Here is a 21,879-nt window from a genome sequence, read left to right as displayed (position 1 = left end):
TCTGTGCAGCTGTTAATGTGCACATTACATAAAACAGTGCTTATGGGGAGCTATGGTCCCTCTACCTCCCTCTCCTGTGCTTGAACAGACTGCATCTCCCTAGAAAGGGCTTCAGAAGTTTGGGTAAGAGCTTGGGAAAGACGAAAAGAGTCTGAAGACTCTGATAATTCCAACTGAGACAGCAAAAGTGTCTTAAAAGGGAAAAAAGCCATACACTTTCACATAGACTTTAAACCATGCTCACTTTGCTGCATCTCTGAGAGGACAGTTAGTTAATTTTGACAAGCTACTTCGAAGACTATAAAGGTTACATAACTTTTTAAGCAAGTTTAGAAACAAAACAGCCCCTTCCCAGTCTTCTGCTTTTCTCTCGTTAGCAGCAGTTGAGCAGCTTGAGACTCATTCTTCAGAGCTCTGTCCAGTTAATATTTGGAAAACAGGCATAGGAGTAATGCACTTATGATCGCATCAAGGAAAATAATTGTACATTACTCATCAGAAAAACCTATGAATGAAGTAAACATTTTCCTTTTCTATTTTTAAACTTCTCTAAACCAAAGCTCTTTTTTCTGCAATACTTTGCCTTTTAAAATACACCATACATGCATCCCAATGTGGGTCTGCTACACAAATCCACTTTCATGAGGACAATCACTTAGATCTCCAAGCAGCCTGAATAATTATTGAATCAGTTGAGACTTTTTGCTTTTCATCAACTATTTTTACAAGACTGATGCATTGGCCCTGAGAAATTTAAACAGCGACATCTGAGAAAAATATGGAGTAAAGCAATGCATAGCTATAGGTATCCAGGTAAAATGGGTATAGGTGTTATGTGAGAAAGTAAACGAGGTTTAAAAAGGAAAATACTCAAGAACTACAGATTTCTACATTTAAGAAATATCAGTTTGACTCTACAGAGCACGAGAATTCAACCCTTTCCTTGTAAGAAAAGTAATTTCTGTTCACTTCAATAGGTCTGAGTCTATACATAGAGCAGGAAAATAGGGTGTAACAGATTAGAATGAGCTTATTGCTAGGTTCTTTGGCACTAAAGAAGAATTCTTTTCAGGTGGCTCAAATTTGAAAGATTTAGTAATTTTCGAGTGGGTAGATGACTTCAGTATTATAAAGTGACACCCTTCTTGTCCACATCACCAGAAGCCAAGAGATGAGCGAGCATAAATGTTACCTACCCCCTTTGTTGGAAGGGGTACCATGATGAGGTTTGCACTGCTATTGCTTATGGTGACATCTACACACACAGAACCTATTGCATTACTATCCACAAAATTCTAATAGCTTTAAAAATGGAGTGTTCTTAAAAGAGAAACATAGGCAAAGTTATATGGCAAGAGCAAATGACTGACTGGAAAAGTCAGCAAAATGTGAAAAACATACCATCACTTATGTAATTTACATGCACACGCATGCCTAGCCATTTAAGTGAATTCAAGGCAAGACAATAAAAACAAATTCAAGAAAAATGTACCCCATCTAGGAGGTCAAGTCGGCTAACGTAGGCTTTTTCTGTTTGCAGAAGTTCACTGGCAATTTTGTGACGTTTCTGTTCGTCTGTCTCCTGGAGGAAAATGAGAAGAGCTTTTAGGATACTGGAGAAAACATAATTTAATACCAAAAAAAAAGCTGAAAAGACATACGATTACCTTACAGTCCAAAAAGCAACTGAAATCTAAGCTTCGCATTTAGTGATAGACACCCCATTTTGAAAAAATACAAACTTTCCAGCAGTTCAATCAACAAACACAAAAGTCAGAGGAGGATAAAAATCGAACTGCTGAGTAAAACTCAAAGCCTAAAACATTTAGTATTTCTCGGTTTGTACAGGGATCTTTGCCAGAGCACCAACTCCCTACTTAACAGATCAGCTCACATCCTGGTAATTGAGTACCACTGACCTTTCAGAGCTGGAAGAACTGATTTGCAGAGTAAGAGGGAACAGATGGGATTAGTTGGTGTTCGCCCCCGCCCCCGTTTCGAAAGTTATTTGAACTGCCTGTTCTCTGCACATCAGAATTAGTGAAAAATACCGTACAAAATGTTTTATATTCATTCAATACACTCATTCGCTGATTAATTGTTGACTGCAATTAGAGGACTCCTTCACTAGGTCTTTATGGAAGTCACTTTTGCATCTTAAGGGAAGTTTTCACTTTACAGTTTTTCATTCCACAAAATATTTTTTTGATTCCTCTGCTGAACTGAAAATGTTCATTCAAATTTAAATATTAAACTAAGTATGTTAGAATATAAAATTCTGAGTTGCTTCAAAGTTACTTCAAAACAAACAATGAAAGCACAGCCTTCTGAAATACTAAAACATTAGGGAAATGCCTCATGACACTCATAAGTGTCAGATTCAACAAAATGACACTTCCATTACAAGATTTTTCTTCCAGATTTAGTGCTAGCACTGAAAAGTGTTCACATCTAACAATATTTCAATCTTTCCTAAGTAAATGGCAGGCTTACCACAGTGCTTATGGGAAAGTGGTAATTTTCTAGACAAACAGTAGAAATTCTTCTTAAAATAAAATATAGAAGAGCTTGAAAGAGTTATTTCTGATGTCAAACCACACACTGCTTTCCACAACAGTACGATGAACGTTTGCAAGTACATTTATAAAGATGGTTTGCAGAATACTGAATACTAAAGTACCGTCTTTTCATTTAAAGGACTTCAGCAGGGTTTTTTTTTTTCCCCTTTTCAGTGTTCAATAAATATTCCAAATTTGAACACATTTCATTTCTAATCTGCAGTGTTAACAGTCACACTGCTACATGGCAAGCCTCCTCTCTAAATACAGGCTTTCAATAGTGACTTCAAAGCTGTTCATTAAATCTGTTTAAATCAGCATAGCAACCAGAGTAACCTACAGAATAGCATTTTAAGTGCTGTCAAGAGACACTGCAGGGAGCTGGAGGATTAGCTATTACCGCTGTAGCATGCCCCGTTTAGTGCAGCCATTTACAAGGAATCTCGCATATGGACTTGAGGAACAAAACCATGGAGGCAATTCCTTAGGAATTTCTTTCTTCCTTTTTTTTTTTTTTAACTCTCCCCAAAACCCCACTTTCCTCCTCAAAGCACTGCTATAGAACCAATCCACAATTTTCAGAAGATTACTTGAACTAATTAAGAGAGGGAAAATCATGCATACAGACTTGAAAATATCACACAAAATGAGCAATTCAGAAAAAGCATTTAATCCTCACTCCTGAGTCAGGGCAAACCCCCCTGACTCTCCCACTATACACTGCCCGCAGCTTTCCCACCCTCTCAGTACCAGCCTTACACATCTCCCTAATTCTTGAACCTCAGTCTCCTTTCTGCACCAACGACACTACCTGACTCGGGAATCTTCTATGTGGGGAAAAATACACACCACAGATCAGTTATCTTTTAATCACAGCGGCACGTTCCTATTCTAGCATAAGTACACCCACTCACAGGGTTAGATCAGTGCAAGAATAACACAAAACTGTATTGTTAGTTTTCTTTTAGGGAAGTCCTCAGTTTCCCACCTTGCCTTCTCAATATTTGCCCACGTGTTACATGAACTCCCAGCTGTGTTTTCTACTGCTAGCTCCATCCTCATCACTACTCATTCTCTCACTGCAGTGTCTTATCTAGTATCCCATCCAAAGAAGAGCACCTGGTTTCCATGAAGTCACTCCAGCTTCCTTCCTATTGGAAATAAAAGGCCATAGGCTATTTTGCTACTCGTGGCGTCTGTCTCCTGAGGAGCTTTTCTTGTCCTGAGCACCTGGGGTGAACCGGGACCAGATGCAAGGGTAGACACATGGGTCCTGGCAGCATCATGCTACATGGCAAGGCACATATGGTGGAAAGACTCACCATTGCACGAAGCCAGTGCTGCAGCTGGCATATATATGTGTGTGTGTATATATACACATATAGATTTATTTTCCGCTTTCAGAGAATTCATTCGCAGCCATCCCAGCTCTGCCGCGGCACAGGCCACACTGCGCTGCACCTTTACCTCCAGCTGCCCACCCACCCTCCCTTGAAGCGGGCACGCGGGGGCAGCCAAGCTATGGGCTCAGGGCAGGCAGACCCCAGGAAGGGGCTCGGCTTCTGCAGACAGGAATTTGGCTATTCCAAGCAGCAAGACGCAACTCTTTAAACATAGTTTGGAAATAAACCCTGAATAATGTTTTGTGGCAGTAAGAATGACATAGAGCCATTCATTATTAAGAGCTGTTCAATAAAACAGCCTTGAAAAGCATTGTAAAGAAAAATGGAGAAAAATTCTTAAAAGAAAAAGCTTTAAAAAGATAGAAAACATGAAGTTAGTATTCAACTTCTGAGAACTTCAATGCTTCCCTAAAGAACTACTGTATCAAATCTGTAAAGAACTACTGTATCAAATCTAATCATTAACGGTAAAAGGGAATTTTAATTCTCTTTTAAATTACAAGTTAAGCTTTATTTTCACGGGATGTAGCCATAAATGCACACATCTCTTTTGACAAGTAGAATAATAAGATAGTAGAAATTTAAGATATAGACACACTTTTCTTATGGAAAATTTTTTATTTCCCTCCTATGATTCCTTTATGCTTTTAGTTCACCAGTATTTATATTGGTTCCTTGCAGTTAACAAAAAATATCAAGAGAAAAATTTACTACAAGGTATACCTGGACACATAATTCAATCGCTTCACGGACAACTTCTCAATGATCTCAGGGAACTTTTCAAAACTCTGTGACAATTCATAACACATGGCAACTCAACATATAAAACCAATCAAGAATGGTTAGTGTGGTATATAGAGTGTTCAAATTAGAGATGCAGTATTTCCATCGATGATGAAAATATCAGAAGCGTGAGGTAACATTATGTGCCTGGTGTCCGCTTCAAAGCAAAATGCACATTAAAAATGTTTAGGCAGTTTTTTAAGCACTAAAGCAATTTAAAAGAATGAACCTCTACTCTTTTCCAGATAAAAGGTGAAATTTGAATAAAACATTGCTATTCATTCTATCGCTGCAGCTGAACTGAAATTCTCAGTTCTATTTGTCTTGCACAAAGTAACGTTTGAAAACTCCAATTTTAGACAAGTTTTAGTTACATATCTTTAAGCTATAAGCACATAAAATTTGACAAGGTGCCTAACTATTCCAAATATTATAACTTTTTATTTCTTTCCATAAAATAGTTCATATGCTAAACATGGGTATATAAACAAGAAACAAATTTATTGCTTAGCGAAGACAAGATATGAAAGTAACTTAAGTCAGTTGTTACCATCATCTCAAATGACCCAAACCAGATATTATTTTAGTTGAATCATTTATTAGCTAAGGTATTTAAAAATTAATAATCTCAACCAGACCATACTTTCCATTCTATCCAAACATCTGGCAAAGTTCATCAGGCAGAACTGCAAACTTCTATCTCTATATAGGATGCTTACAGTAAATGTTTCACCGGGGCTTAGTTATATATACTTTAGTACAAAATTGCATATCCTTAGAATCATTACATGACTATGAATGCTTAAGAAATTAAGCAAGTAATTTTTACTTAAATTGTTCTTGAACTCTGAAGTTAAGATGAGGTATGAAAAATGCTGCTAAGGGTATGAACTCTTTGTATCTGTGTTCATATTTCCTAACATTGTTTTCCCATTGTCCTAAACTTGCAAAAAATTACACTAATTTAAAGCAGACTTTACATTAAACTAAATCCCAATAGAGCCATAACTTTCTAGCCAAACCAAACAGAAGCCATCTCCTGTCAAGAAAACTGTACCTACCAACATGATCATGATGCTGCATATGATTCCCCCCTATATAGGTATAGCCCGTGCCCCAAGGGCTTTGCAGTAAATATATTAAGCAACACAAACAGGGCAAGAGATGTAGAATATGAACAAGTACCATTCAATCTATGTTGTGTTCGTTTGTAATGCTGAGTTTGGTCGAAAGTAACACAGTGAGGTATTCTTTTCTAAAACCATTCGTGTCATAACTGCATCATGATCCAAAGCTTTCTTCCCTACCTATTGGGAATACAAATGTAAATTTCCACGAGAATTTAAGATTTCCTTTAATGTCTTGAGCCCTGAGTTTCTGAAATCAAGGAATGCACTAAATTTTGCAAGACCTGCAATGAAAATCCCACATGCTACCGTCACCTTCTGGCATACTAACTCTATGCAACAGTGCATTGCACAAACAATGGCTGAGTTTCTTGCACAGCAACCAAGAAAAGCAGTGGAGAACCTGGTATCCCTGAAGAGGCAATTATTCTCAAGAGGATTTATGCTTTTATATCGGGTGCTGAAGATATACAGCTTGGCTCATGATTCACTGTTGCTAAAGATGAACATAACATTGTGGAACCAGGAAGAAGCTGGTAGAACCTCTCTTTCTCAAGGTTGCAAGTTTCTTGACTGAAAGGTAACTTAGTAAGGAAGTTTCACCCTATTTAAAACAAAACTTCACCTTCTGTTTAGAAATGTATGATCTCCACCACATTTTGCATCTGAAACACCAGAGACCCCAACGTGGCCATTAAAAGGAGACATCAGGTAAGGACTTTATTAAAGATGTGCAACGGATTCTTCTCCATCTGTGGCATGCATGCAGTGTATATCCCTATTTCCTACCAGTCTCACATCAAATAACCGAAGCATTTGTCGTCTTGTCTTCAGTTAGCTCTCACAGCAGATTTCTCACATGATGTTAATTAGGAAGTTAACGGATTGTGATGTTCTTGTACTATTGAGCCTCCATGTTTCAGACAAACCAAATTTTATGACAGAAGGTACTTCTGCTGCAAGGCAGGAAACTTTTCACTTCAAATTGGTTTTTTTGCTTGTGATATTTGCGGTTTGTGACTTTCAAACTAATACAGTAAATAAGAGAAATAAAGTATATTCTACTCTGGTCATTTGGGGAAAATCTTTCAGAACATTGCAAAATTTACCAAGTTTTGTCTAAACCTTTCCAGAACCTCCAAGAATCTGACTTTTGTCAGATCTAGAGCAATGAGGAACAAAAAAATAATTCTAAGAGCAACATTATTTCAAAATAAGCTGTCTTTTCCAAGTCTAAAAAGCATATTTTTCTCTGGTTTTGCACCATTCCCCAATTTAATTCACTCCTTCCAGCCATGGACTTAATTTATTTCTGCTGCTCATGTATGCATTTAGAGTGCAATAGCACCATTTTCTTCTCTTCCCTGGATTAGGAAATACGGCATGCAAGACACAGAAGATACTTTGCTGCAGTATCAAAATATATACATCAGATGCATAACTTAAAGTTCGTCTATGACTCACATGCATCTGCTCCTATTGCTTTTACTCAATTGTACCTACACTTGCTTAATTAAAAAGGGCGGAAGAGTGCTGTTAGTGCAGTGCAACTTCAATTGGACTGCATCCCAGTTTTAAGATTCTTTACTGACTAAGTGGGTGCTTAGCAATATCACAGTCTGTCTAAATGCTCTTACTTCTTCCCAATGCCTGCCTGGATGCAGAAATTGCTTAAAGCTCTACCAGAGAGCACGGGAGCAGCTACTCAGACCTCCACAGGGCTGATTTCAATCTAGAGGTTGCATTAACCCAACCTAAATCAGTGTTTGATTTTGTAAAGCGTGGGCCTGAGATCAGTGTGTGGTAGACATGCTTCTTCACCTCACTAGACTAAAGGGGATGTCCTCGTATTGCAAGCAAGGTGGTATCTCAGAAAGTGCTAGTGTGACCCAGTTTGGTTTCACAGATTCAGTTATCCACCAATGCTGACTTTAGAGTCACCCTGCACAGATTTGTTTTAGGTGGTGGTGGTAGTGTTGGTTTTTACCCTTCTAGCACCAGCAAACAATACATCTAGTAACAGTCAAGCTACACCTCACAATTTGACTCTTGGTCAATATTGGGCAGATCACACACGTTGGTAACCCAGCAGCTCAAAGACAGATTTCGATATTGCTGCCATTAGCATTTGCCCAGTTCCTTCCTGGACTTTACAACAGGACTGCCTCCCATTTGTGCTTTTTCCTGACAACGCTGCCAGCACCTTACCGTGTGACTTGGATTCAAGCTTAACATCGTTGCCCACAGAGCATTCAGCATTTTATTGGCACAGAGAGGGGAAACAGGCATTACCGAACAGGAGATAGAACCATAATGAGAGGTGTGGTGGGTTAAAGGTGCCTTGGACCGTGACCAGGCTTATGTTTAGATGGGAATCATAAGGTTCATTCATTACTGGCAAAAACAACCCCCAAACCAAAAAAGAAACCCCCGACACCCCAGCGCCTTCTTGTCATTATCTAGGATATTTTGTCCTGTAATACATGAGAATTTGAGACCCACCTTTCCAACAAATGGACTTCACACTGGGAAGTGTACCTACGGGCCCCCTAGCTAACCAAACTCAAGGGCTTGGAGAGGTCTGTCGTTAAGTGATGCAGGTGTACTCCTGCCAAGCAGTGGAGGGCTTTATCAGCGCCCAGCTGTTTGGCTCTGTGGGGAAGAGGAAGGCTGGGAGGGTCCAGCCCAGCCCCCTCTGCCAGGGCTCATGCGTAGGACGGCTGGACCAAAACCATTAACGGAGTTCACTGGCCACCAGTGCTTCAGTACGAGAAAGCAAACTGTATAATCAAACTTTTAGAAGCTGTAATATGCACAATTTTTCAGCAATTAATTCCCCAAGACAGGTTTTCTTATACCCACTTATTTCCCTTAATTATTTAAAACATTCCTTACGAGGAAGCTCAAATTCATCATGATATACGTTCTCGCTAACAAGGCATATATTTAGTATACTAAACCTTGCAAAACCTTGTAAACCTTGTAAACCTTGCATCTATCTGATAGCTAGCAGACTGCCAGGGCCTTTCCAGCTTTGACTTGGGAACTACATCCAAATTAAGGATTCACACAACAGTTCTGCCTGAAGCCCTGTCGCTGCAGTTTACTACACGTGGAATTTTATTTTATATATACCACTAACATGCGTACCTTGTAGTCTGGCACAGCTGAAGCATAGTGCTAAGCATGTATAAATATTTCAGTTTCACTTTTTTTTTTTTTTTTTTTTTTTAAATTCTCAGATACCCAGTGGGGGAAGGTAAAAGGAAAAGGGAAAATAAGAACAACACTTCTTGCCCTCTCTTTTTTTTTTCTCCCTTCTGCACTCTGAGAACACAATTAAAACATCTATATCTTTTTGGTGGCACACCCCCTGCTCTAGAATTTGTGTAATTTTCTTGGCTAAGAGTATAAAATTACCAACACCAAACGAAATTTCCCTTTTTTTTTTTTTCTTTTTTTTTTTTTTCATCCTGCTTGTTTTGGAAGCATGTCATTGAATTGCCACTGGATAGTCAAACTTTTACCTCTCTTGCTGATTTTTTATTTTAAATAACCTTTTTTAACAGTAGAGGAAATGGTAACAAATTTTCAGTTTCAGGGGAAAAATAACGAAGATTTTCAACTTTCTGACCTGCTCTAGGAAGCTTATTTTTGTAAATAAAAATCTAAAGAAGATACAAAGTAGTAATATAGCAAGAAAGAAACAACTTCTGTTTTTACCTTTGTTTCTACAGGTAGATCTTGCTTACTGATTTCCTCAGTTGGTTCTTCTTTCACGTTAGTATTAATTGCTAAAGTTTCATTTTCAGTTGGGAGCAGTGTATCACTGCTTGGAGTCCTGTAGCAGCTGTTAAGCATCTGTCCTTCAGAAGCTGTCACACTTTGCAGTGACTCTCTGGAAGTACTTTCTCTTTCCCCATTTATCAAGCTGCTGCTGGTGGCATTATCCAGAACCGTAGTGGACATAGTGGAGCCACAATCAGGTAATCTCCTGTCCTCATCTTCCGTCTGGTCTTGTGCTACTACTCCATTGGCTGTGTGTAGCTGTGCAACCTGAGTTTTGTCGGTGTTACTGTTTCCCTGTTTTTGTAATGGGTGCTGGGAGGGGAGTTTTGGCTGAGGTGATGGTGTTGACCCATATCTTCCTTGAGATTTAGAAATGTGGAGAACAGAGGAATCTTTCTTCAAATCACTAGGATTTAACGGGCTAAAAACACCAAAAAAACCAAAACATAGATGAGAGAAAAGTTAAACATGGCATTTTAGCAAACCTCTGGTATGGGGAGTAGGAGAGTTGCACCATATAACCAATTTCTCCCAAACCATTTTTCCTGTGTTAATATTCAGAAGTTCAGGCCATCGAGACTTGAACTGCGTTATTCCATTGAAACACACACAAACATGCATCTCTTACTAGAAACCCAGAGCACCATCCATATTGATTCATTACATACACACCTTTCTTGAATCTCATTTGTAAAAGGGAAGGCAGTATGATCAGCTACAGTGTTAGATAAGGGAACTGAGGCACTGATAGATGAAGCAACTTGCCCAAAGTGTCCCAGAAGATTATTGGCAGAAATGGAGAAAGACTCATGGTCTCCCAAGTCCCAGTCCAATGCTTAAACTAACAAGCAGCCTGTTCACTAACTGCTCTTTAATACAAATGCATGAAAAACACCCAAACTATTTAGCATCCCTTTCAGCATATTGCAGAAGGAGTTTTACATTTTTATCCCATTTCTTCCCCGTTTCCTTATTTTAGCATGTCCTTTCGTCATGCTGCATCTTTGATGAAGGTTTTTTCCCTCTGTATTTTATCTCTGCTTTAAACATATGTAATTCCTTGATCATACCTGTCACTATCTCTTTCTCTGTTTTATTTTTGAGATTTTGAATTTTAGGCTAATATAAATGGTAGCCTATTCTGTAAAAGTGCTTGGTTTCATCATAGTTTAAAAAAAACCAACAAACCAACCAACATCTGGAAACAAAATCTAAACATTTTTGTCTGAAGTATATTTAACAAGCCATATTCAACCTGCAAAATGACCATGACTATCCTCTAACATCTTGTTTCTAGTATGGACCATTAATCTTCTGGAAATATGAAGACTGCTTTTAAACTGTATATATAAACTCCTTATTTATAGGACAGTTTACACAAATATTGTAAACATATTCTGCACTTTCATACACAGAGCTCAAAAAATATCTTACACTAGTTTCATCTTCTCCCATCATATAACAAAAAAATTAAATCACTTTTCCTATGGTGGCGTAAAGATTATGCCTTTTTTAAAAAAAAAAAAAAAGCTTAACTCCAAGATAGAATTAATTTACATTCCTCAACTGCATGCACAAAGCAAAGAGGTTTAATTAACTTTTTGCCATGCCTACATGTTTTTGAGCTGTACAGACTAATGAAAATATGTTATCATAATTGACAATCACAGTTTGCAGTTCATGAACATGCCACCTAGTCATTTGAAGACCAGTAATTACAAGTGAAATTCAAGTGAAATGAACTAAGCTCATTTAAAAAACAGGAATTGCTTCCATAGACAAAGCAGGATATTCCAGAACTCACATGCTAATTATGAAAGTTTCTCATAAGCAGAGATCATAGAGTTAAGGAGAACTTAAATCACTGGATAGATGTTATTGGGTATACTTAATGAATTATGTTGGCCAAAAAGCAACTCAGCTTCCCCTAGTCCCCAAAACAAAATGTATCAATTTTTAGAAGTCTAGAAATAAGAAAGTTTTCTTTATAGCTTCCTTTAACTGCATAATATTGAAAGAGTTTCTGTACAAACCAGCAGGCATGTCTAGGAGGAAGAAACGTAGGGCTCATTGGTGTAGAGCACAATGAACCTGAGGAGTTTCCTTTCAGAAAGGATAAAATTATTTTTCTAAGGATACCACACTGTTAAAAAGACTTGAATCATGCTTTGGAGGAAGGCTGGGAAACAAAGTGATAACAGGCCTGGACACCTGAACAAGAAGAATTCACAGGACCTCCAGTGCTGCAGTAATTTCTTTTTCCCCATCTTTTGGCATCTGGCAGGACAGCGATGCAATTAAAGCCTCTGCCTAATGACGGAAGTTTCTTGCAGATGAAGCTCTGAAATGATTTCTATTCCACTAGACAAACGTACTTTTGCAATGCTCAGCTGCTTCTGTATAAAAGATTAAATTTTCCCCACCTTGAGGGGGAATTCTTTCCATTAAAGTCTTAATACTTTGGCTCCTGAGAAGGACATGCTCTGTTGTACATCATGCATTCATTCCCGTAGGGGGCATCCCTTCAGAACATCAGTATCCCGAGGAAACACAAGAAAGCCATGTCCAAATCTTGCAACGGTCAACTGTCACTGGACTATTTCTTGAGCTGTTCCTCTGTCATGGGCCTTCCGGAAGGTCATTCTTTTTATACAGAGCAGATATAGTCAGAACTTCAGTTTCAGAGCTTAGAAGCGTCGTGACAAGCGTCACGTACATCTAATTAAAGACACACAAGTAACACTATTTCCTGAAAGCAGAGTTCTCTGTGGCTCATGTTTCTCAAAGTTCCAAAAGCTTCCTGTAAAAGGCAGTATCAAAACTCAAGAACACCAAGCTATTCCACCAAAATCACCAGGTAATACAAAGCAAACAGTTTAGAGAATGTATGCCGTATCAATACAAATAACTCGTACAGTTTACCTTCTTCACATGAATGATCTGAAGAAGTTAAGACAGTATAAAAGGAAAATCAGGTTTTCAGGTTTTTCTGTTTGCTTATAAAAGTAAATTATGGGGTTTTTTTCTGCAAGAACAAAATAATTTAAGATTAGCTCCAATGTTTCTTTCTAAAATCAGCACTGATTTCAAATTGCTGACATTTTTCAGGGTGTTTTAAAAATGCTACAAGCTTGTTTGTGTTTGGTTTGTTTGGTTTTTTTTTTTGAAGAAAAGTTAACACTAGGACCTTATGAAAAAGCACACCTTGTACAGGCCAAATATATGATTGACTTGCACCATTTCAAAACACATGCAGTTTTGCCATAAACTCCCCTGGCAGGAATGGGTTTGAGCACTACCGCGGTACCGACGTTCATCCTCACAGGTTCAAGGTCCAACAATCCACACACAACAGAGTTACAAACGAATTCAAATTCTATTACATACCTGCCTCCCTCAAAACGACTGATGAGATCTGACACTTTACTGGACTTTTCCTTTGCAACACTAGAAGCAGGGGTGGGTGTCTCTTCCTCCATTCTTGGTTTCTGATTTGATAAAGCTTTATGCCTAGGGATTTGGTATGTAACAGGTGACACCTTCTGCAGATGAATTGGCTTTGGAGGCACTGCAAACAACAACAACAATCAATTGGTTGTGAACTCTTTCTTTGAACTGCCAGAACATGTATGAGATTTTTGCATAAGAACTTACTACAGTAATGAAGAAGAGATGCTTTTGGCTTTCCTTAACTTGAAGTTGCATTATGAATACAAGGACTTCATATAGTCTTTTACATACTGTGCCATATCAGGCATCTTATTATATATCCTGGATAAAAGCTGAATCACATGCTACTTTAACAAGCTAGAAAATTAGGGGGTTACCTTGTTTGGTTGTTTTTTTATAGCATACTATAGTAAACATATATGTAGCCTCTGCAAATGCAGTTGTCATAAAAAAGAATTAAGCATAATCAGAGGATCTAGCTGTGCCGTGGTACTCAAGAGAGAGATTTAAATTGCTGCCCCAAAACTCCGGTGCTCTCATTCTTTACCTTCTCCCTTGTGACTTCAATAATAACAGTCATTGGAAAAGGTATTACCTTCAGCTTTGAGCTTCCTTTACTCACTGAACCTTTGCCTATTTATACTATTGAAAACCTGGCCCCCAGAAATTATTTTTTACTCTTCTTTGCTTTTACCCCATTCCTTCTAATTAGATTACTAATGATCAGGCATTGTTTAATGTAGCAGACACAGTGACATATAAAGCAAACAAAGTCACAAGTGCTGGGGATCTTTACATTAACTTTTTTCTCTTTAAGCAACTACTACGCAGCATTTATGAGCAGCAAAAGTATTTCAGACAGGGCCTGAATGTGTTCCACTATCACAGCAATGCACCTCTGGCCTCATCAAAAGGTGAGACTTAAGGAAAAGGTCCTTAAATTCCCAACAACACAACTCTTCATTCCCACACACACTCCCAAAACATAGTGGGGAGGAGTGGAAGCACTTGATATGAAAATGAAAACCAAAGACCATATCTGCCCTTTAATAAAAGGCATGCATAAATCAGCAGGAGTAGACAATGCCGTGCCAGTGGAACTGGTGGCCCCAGGGGCTCAGCCACCACTCCACAGGCACCACGCTCCGGTGTGCCACAGGCACCAGCCCTCCTGTAACTACACAGACCTGCCAGCAAATAAATGTGAAGGGAAGGAGGACAGGAATCAGCATTAGGAATCACGTGCAACTCTCATAGTAGAAAAAGTAAGCACTACTATAGGATACACAATAGGTGGATGTGAAAAAGCCATGTTTCTTGCATCACTGACTCTAGAATAGCTTAGGGACTTACCCCAGAAAACCTGTGCACCACAGGAATTAGCTTAAATCCTATCAACTGACACTTGAAAGTGTTGCTGAAAAAGAATCTCACAAATATATTCTCACAGACTATGACAAACTTGAAGGAAACACTTGATTTAGGATGACTTTCCATCTCTACCTTACATTAAATTTATAGAAGGTAATATTTATCTGACCTTCCAATAATCTAACTGCACTTAGGAGGGACTGTAGTGATAGCTGCAGTCCAAATTACCATGAGAGACTCTATGCAGAAATGAACGTACCCTAAAAAGCTTAAGATTTCAATCATATCAACTGCTATTGATGACAAATGAAATAATCAGAGGGAGAAGGAAGAGAATTACTGTAGATCAGATGCTTTTACTGTGTATATGTTTATCTTCGGTCTTTTCAAGCTTTATGTTATCTATACTAACACAAGCAAAAAAGCAAGCTTGGGGAAGGATGCAGTGCAGAAAGGATGACTTAAAACACTGCAATTTTCAAATAGTTACAGTGCAATCCTGAAACAAGCAGAATATTAAATTGTGTAACTGCTTGAGTATCTGTAGTAACTGAAGCCTCTCCTGAGAAGCCGCATGCATTTGCTCAGCCGCAGCTGCAGTGCGGTGGAGCAGCTCTCCCTATATTCCCTCTTCTCAGGGAGTTTGGAGAAGGTCTGGCAGAATTAGGCCAACGAGCATCAGATAATTGTCCAAGCGCTGAATAGCTTGCTGCGCTAACAAAGGCGGTGGGACAGCTGAAAAAGGCGAGACAAGCGGGCTGGGAAAAAGCAGGACACATAATTGAGCGTGGGCACTGCCATTCCCTCAGGGAGGAGACGGAAGGAAAGGGGACGCTGGGTAGATTTACTGCCCAGTACGACGCTAGTTTGTAGAAAGACATCTCTCTCTTGCAATGGATTTTGTAGAACCCGCGGTCCTGTGAATTCTCTCATTGAAGGGACTCATACATCTCTTCAGTTCTTTTGTACGTCTCATAAAATGTTAATATCCTCCCACGGATATATTAAAACTACTAAACTTGAGGGAATTAAAGTCTACTGATAAAGCAGGAGGAATTAGTTGGAAGCTATTTTTACACTGGATCCACTGGGACAAAAATCAAATTCTAGGACATGCTGTGGAGGTGTCACACACTTTTGCAGCTATTACTAAAAAACCTCCAGTTTAGCAGCACTTCACTAGGGCAAGCACGAGGAACCTCTGTTTAAACTGCACAATCCCAGTATATTTGAAATCCCTGTAATGGCTTCAGAGAAGAACCACAAACTAAAAGCCATGCCAACTCACTAATGCAAGATATTTTCTTATTTACTCCCTATTACCATCTAACAGACAGCATTTCTCCTAATCAGCTGCTGCTGTAGCTACTTTAAGTTTTAGAAATAGAGCAATGGGAAAAGGACAGTCACAAGATCAATAAAAAGAAAAGAATCAGTAGTGTAAAAAACCCCACAATCCTTCCTGTAAGGTCAGCCTTGTTAAAAGGGATTATGGAAAACAAATTCCATTAATTCTCCCCTCAATGTACTTCTGAAGTGTTTTGTTTTAATCAGATTATTTTTCAGTGTGCACACAGCAAGGATCTTAAAGAAAAAAAGAGAAAAGACTGGTCCATTGTAATACCCTGCATAATACAGAGCTCTGTTTGAGTCTATAAATACACTTGTCTCTATACTGTAGAATTTTGAGCTCATTAGGAGATATGAACTGCGTATTCTGCCCAAAGAAAACTCCTCAGTATACTCAGGTAGCTGCTACTGTATAACACTAGCCAAAAAAGCTAATCAAGATTTAAGCTGCACTGCCTCGTTGTGCATTCAAGTTGTGTATATACATTAAGAAAATGGGAGGTAACGCTACAAATGGCTCAAAAGGTGCAACCACCTTTGCTAATATGCTTTGGAGTCAGCAAAGATTGTTTATCTCGTCTTTTGGAAAGTATAACATGTTTAACTGCTGCTGGTTAAAAATGCAGCTACATTTTTATTCCATGAAAATACGCAGTTAAAAAGTTCCTGTTGTAAGCAACTACAGCTCTCCTGGCTGAGTCATCCTTCATCACCTCTTTGCATGCTCCATCACCTTCAGGAAGATCAACTGAGCACAGTTGGATAGATACAAAGATTGACACTCGCAAGAAGAGTACAACACAACTATTAACCTAGACTGAGCAGAAGGAGAGAAAAAAAAATCATCTCCTCTTTAGGAAGTTTATTTCCACATTCTTGTATCACATCAGAACAAGTATCTTCCAATATTATATTAAGCAATGAGACCCATAATTATCAGGTGTTCTTCGTTCTCTCATATATCTTCTTCCTGGAGATAATGTTTGGGATTTAGCAGTTTTGTTGATAAAAGAGACATTGCTGCAGGTTCCTTAAAGCATACCAAGATTGGAGAAGTCTAGCTAGAAACAGCTCTCAGTTTTACTTCAATTCACCTTTAATTGTAAAAGTTTAATTTGCCAGAGAAGTACAGTCTACATCCCAGACCTTTAAGAGGTCTTTCAGCTTTTCTGGGCCCAGGCCACTGAATACCTTCAAAACCACAGACTATATTATAATTAACTGAGAAAGGAGGACAGGATTGATGCTACACAGTAGACCATAACCTAAAACTGACTGCTGAAGTCTATGGGTTGAATGCTTTGTGTCCATACCATTTCACAGTAGCACAAAACAGGTCATCTTCTGGAGTGGAAAATCATTTCCAACCCAAACAAAAATCCCTCTTCAGCCTCAGCAGGAGATATACAAGTACGCCAAAGCACTCATTAGAAAAATTTAAATGAGCAACTGATGCACAGTCTTGAACTGACAAGACATTTCACTGCTTTGAAGAAGTGTTGACATTTCAACATATTTTCCATCCTACAATAATTCTGCCTGGTAGAGACAACAGTTTCAGTGCCCAGGATTTTGTAATTGGGCATCACATAAAACTCATGCAAGAGGTTCAAGGCATGGGGAATAGAAGAAATTAGAAAAAAACCTGGTCAATTTGTACATGTCACAATACGTGCATTCTGCTATTGTTAGGTTCAGATCACTGCCCAAGTATTTGTAGGTAAGGGAAAATTTCAATTTATTTAACAATTTGCTTCATCTTTCATGCATCATATTTGCCTTGGAACTCAGTAGTGTTATTTTGCTATTTCCACTAACTACCTGCAGTCTGGATTATTCCACTTTATCAGAAAATGAATGCATTGATGCAAAGGCAAAACGCTGTGTTTCACAGCTGATACACACTGCGACTGCTTTTCTCTGCAGTCCTGGTTTCTTTGCTCAACTCCCTCATCGGCCTTCAGTCAGTTTCAGGCTTTAGTTTCAGGCTTTGTTCCAAATTTGCAAAGACTTTCATGAATCAAACTGTACTCAACACAGAAATCTGACATACGAATTGCTAAATGGCTGATGGAAGGAATTATTGGGGAACAAAAATTGCTCTTTTACTGTCAGCATATCAGACAGCTTGTTTGTTTTCTCCTTGAAATGCCAGGGGAAAAAAAAAAAAAAAAGAATGAAAAGAAAGAATTTTATATTGGATTCTGTGCAGAAATTTATTCACTTGATCTAGCTACCTTGAGTGATCAGTTTCCAAATATTTAAACTACTTCTCAGAGACCAAGTACAGACAAAACAGGTTCAGAGTCCAGGGTTCACTTCAAGTGCAAGATTTTGGACATTTTTCCTCTGTATTAAAGCTCTACTTCCTCTATTAAAGCTACGTTTACTAAAAATGTATGTACCCCACTGGTAATGCAACCTCAAAGTCAACTTTATATCTCTCATTTGAATTATATATATATTTGTAGGTTAGATGAAGGTCATTTTGCAGTTAGTTCGTCAACAACCAAATACACTGGCATTACAATTCAGATCTGTCATCTTGTTTCCTTTTACTGTGAAAGGATTTGCATGACTAGAACAACAATTTGGAAAAAACATTTCCTGCTACTATAAACCAAAAATGTTTCTGTACCTGTACATGAAAAGCTGTTATAAATAATAATAAAAAAGAAAATCAGCAACCACATTTAAACCAATAAAGTAGAGCAATTTCATTTGCTTGGATCATTTGGACTCCCAGCTGGTTCTCGCATTCATTCTATTTTGTTTTGCTTCAATTAAATTAACAGGCCAAAAAGATATGCTATATAACTTTGATACAATGCACATATTTAATAGAAACAAACAGAGGAAGACATATGCCCATGAACAAAGCAGGCACAAAATACTATTTACAACAGTATTATTGAATATAATCTACACAGCTGCATTTCTTAGACTACAACACTATTCCTGGCTATGCCACATTTTGGAGCAAGCAATTTTGACAAACACAGAAGTCATGGCTACGAAAGAGCAACAACAGCTGTGTAACTACTTGAATGAATGGGGTTCAATAATATCCAACTCCTAATTTATCTAACAGCTAAAATTTCTAATACATGGGCTGGCTTTGTTTTTGAAAGGCTTAAAATCTTTTTATTGATTGCCCATTTCTGTTTATCCATTAACAGATTTCTAAAATATTTTTCTTAGGAAGGACATGTGTTGTCTTAACTCAGCTTCAGAGAATGTGTTTCAGAGACTGAGAAACTGGAGCAGAAAGACTACTCAGATAAGTAAAGTTTACATGTGACTGACAAAAACATCTTAGTTTAGCGAACAATACTGGCAAAGATTCCGTAAAAACAAGCAATACAAAAAAATACAGCTTTATTTTGCTCTTATTCTAAGTAAAAAAACCCAACTTTCTTGACACCCCAATAAATTTCTTCCCTGCCTTAACTCTAACATGAATAAGGACTGATGCAAAATTCTCCAAGATGCATTTTTCCATTAATTGATACACAGATTGTTAAATCCACTACATGATGACTCGATGTGATTCTAGGTTTCTAGATGTGACTTAGATGTGATATAGTTTTCTGTAAGTAATTCTAGTTTCTGTCATATCAGCACTGTGTCTCTGAATCCAATTCACTGAGCAGGATTGTGATATTAGTATTCTAAACTCACTTTTTTTTTTTTTTAAACTTCTGAGATGAATGAAGTTCCTATTGCATGTCACTCCTAAAAGACATCAGTCCAGATGTGCTTTGAATCCATGATTTCCAGAACATAGTAACTCTTTGCTGTGATCAACCTCAGCAGAATCAATAGTATTACTGAGAAGACAACATAACGGATGGTTTGAGGTTTAGATACATAAAGTTGACATGTAGGTTGAACTATTTAGCTTCTAAAAGTGAAGATATTGTTCATGGACAGAAAGAAGAGAAATTTGCTTCTACTGTGCAGATGTTATTGGTCAGCTTTTACGCACAAAGTTCCTGTCTGTCCACATACTCCTGAAGGAGGGCTCCTCTCGAGCTCTGCTAGAACCCCAAAGGCCCTGAACATTTTCCACAACACCTCTGTGCCTTGAAACCAGCCTGCCAAACACTCCAAAACAAAAATAGTATCAAAACCTTCCAGCTCAAATACAGTAATCCTTTTGAAAAATAAGCCCTGGCAATAGTTTAATACAAACAAGGGGGTTAAATGCATTCTCCCATCTCTACCTACTAGCCACTTCTTGGGCAGAGAACGAATTTAACACTTGGTCCCTGGCAGTAAGCACGCAGTAAATTACTAGACATTTGAGATAAAAAGTGTAGCTTGACCTATGTGCTTGTAACATACTAGTAAGTCCAGCTTTCCTGCTGTGAACCTTTTTCAGCAAAATATTATCAGACATTACAGATTTGCAAGGCATTTACAGAATATTTGTAGTTTAGTAGCAAGCTTTTACCCCGCTATTTTCTTTCTGACAAATACAGTTCTTTCAGGCAGCTCTATTTCTCTTCAAGTCTGAGATGAAGATCAACTTTCCTAACAAAAATATTTGAAACTACTTACCTTGTGGCTTTGGATTTGAAGCTGAACGTGGGGGCTGTTTGACTGGCAGACTTCCATTTATTCCCTGAGCCGCTTCATTGTGTACATTCTGCTCAACTAGCCTGGTTGTGGCACTCGCTGTACAAGATCTAGACAATATTAAGGGCTTTGGACAGATGCTGCTGCCGCCTGAAAAACAAATATATACAAACCCCCAAGAGTTAGAGACAGGATTAAATATAAGGTAGAATGACTATAAACACATTTATTAACATTTATGAACTACTTAACTTATTAACACAATTAACTAATACTTCTCTACAGAGCAAGGTAGAATAGTCATCTTCCCTTTAAGAGTGTCTCATCCTAAAAACATGCTTTGCCTTTCACTGAAATTTATTATGTTTAAACTTTGAAGAACTGGATATAAAAGAAGACTTCCACCATGATTAGCCTAAGATCTCCTATAGAAAGATTACAATCTCTAACAGATTTTTTCCGATCTGAATTGTCAATGTGCTTGCTCAACAGAACAGCTATAGAAAAAAACAGCATTTTTGTTCAGCCATTCTATTTCTATATTCAAATTGTTCACAAAACGCTATACATTCAAAAAAAGTTCTTTTTGTTACGGAAGGTTGCAATGAAAAATTAGCTAAATATATTGCAACGTTTTTTGTAAGGAAAGGGCTCCTATTGTAAGTACTAAACAAAAAAAAAAAAAAGCAAGCATGTTTCCAAAAAAAGCAAATCTAAAACCCACTCAGCCATTTCCTAAGGTGATCCTCTGATTCTGAACAACTGGTCTGCAGAGCCTGGACCCTCTGAGCTAATCCATCTCCCTCTCCCATGGCAAAATCCATCATATCAAGCCATTTCTAGCAACAGCCAAGCCTGCTCTTAGAACAGCAGTGAAAAGAGACATCATAGGTATTGCGCAACGCTGCTTAAAGATTCTTCAACTTTTGTGGATTCCAACAGTATTTTCAAGTATTTATGCTTTATTTCTTAGAATCTTATTTTTCCTTTTAAACACTGAAGCAGATCTACACCAAGAAGCTGCCTCTACAAACATGGAGGCTTGCAGAGGTCCATGGCAAGATTTCAACAACCCACGCTACCAAAGCACCGGTACGCAGCTCAACGCATGCAAGACACCACGGCTGCAACATGTCATTTTTCCCTCTTCCACTTCATTCAATTAGCAATAGATCTCTCAAGAACATAAAGGTGGCTGGTCCCAGAACTATGTGGATAATCTGATGAGGCCCACCATGTACGGAAGCTTCTCAGACATTTGGGATCTTAGGCAGAAATTCCTCAGTTCTGTTTCCTTGGGTATCGCTGCATACGCAAAACGTTGTATTGTACTACAGCAGTGGGAGCTCTGTCCCACACCATTCCTCAATGCCTAAGAAGATACCTTAAGTGCTATTTCTGTCGCTTCTATGGAGGTGGCAGTACTGAAAGCTCTAAGACAGACCAAGGTGATGGTACAAGGGGTTG

General features: G+C 38.3%; 1 protein-coding gene across 1 annotated transcript in view; it reads right to left on the bottom strand.

Moving 5' to 3' along the window:
- Window positions 1–20,554, bottom strand: part of FGD4 (FYVE, RhoGEF and PH domain containing 4) — a 41,126-nt gene extending 20,572 nt beyond the window's left edge. The window contains exons 1-4 of the mRNA XM_009889901.1: window positions 20,395–20,554; window positions 13,048–13,228; window positions 9,595–10,081; window positions 1,493–1,582 (exon numbers count right to left, since the gene is read on the bottom strand). Of these exons, the coding sequence (XP_009888203.1) occupies window positions 1,493–1,582; window positions 9,595–10,081; window positions 13,048–13,139 (669 nt within the window). The 5' untranslated portion in view covers window positions 13,140–13,228; window positions 20,395–20,554. The remainder of the gene's footprint in view (window positions 1–1,492; window positions 1,583–9,594; window positions 10,082–13,047; window positions 13,229–20,394) is intronic.
- Window positions 20,555–21,879: the final 1,325 nt, after the last annotated feature.

This window comes from Charadrius vociferus, unplaced genomic scaffold (assembly GCF_000708025.1).
Source record: "Charadrius vociferus isolate BGI_N301 unplaced genomic scaffold, ASM70802v2 scaffold1228, whole genome shotgun sequence".
Taxonomy (NCBI): Eukaryota; Metazoa; Chordata; class Aves; order Charadriiformes; family Charadriidae; genus Charadrius; species Charadrius vociferus.
This window is presented reverse-complemented; position numbering and strand designations above follow the sequence as displayed.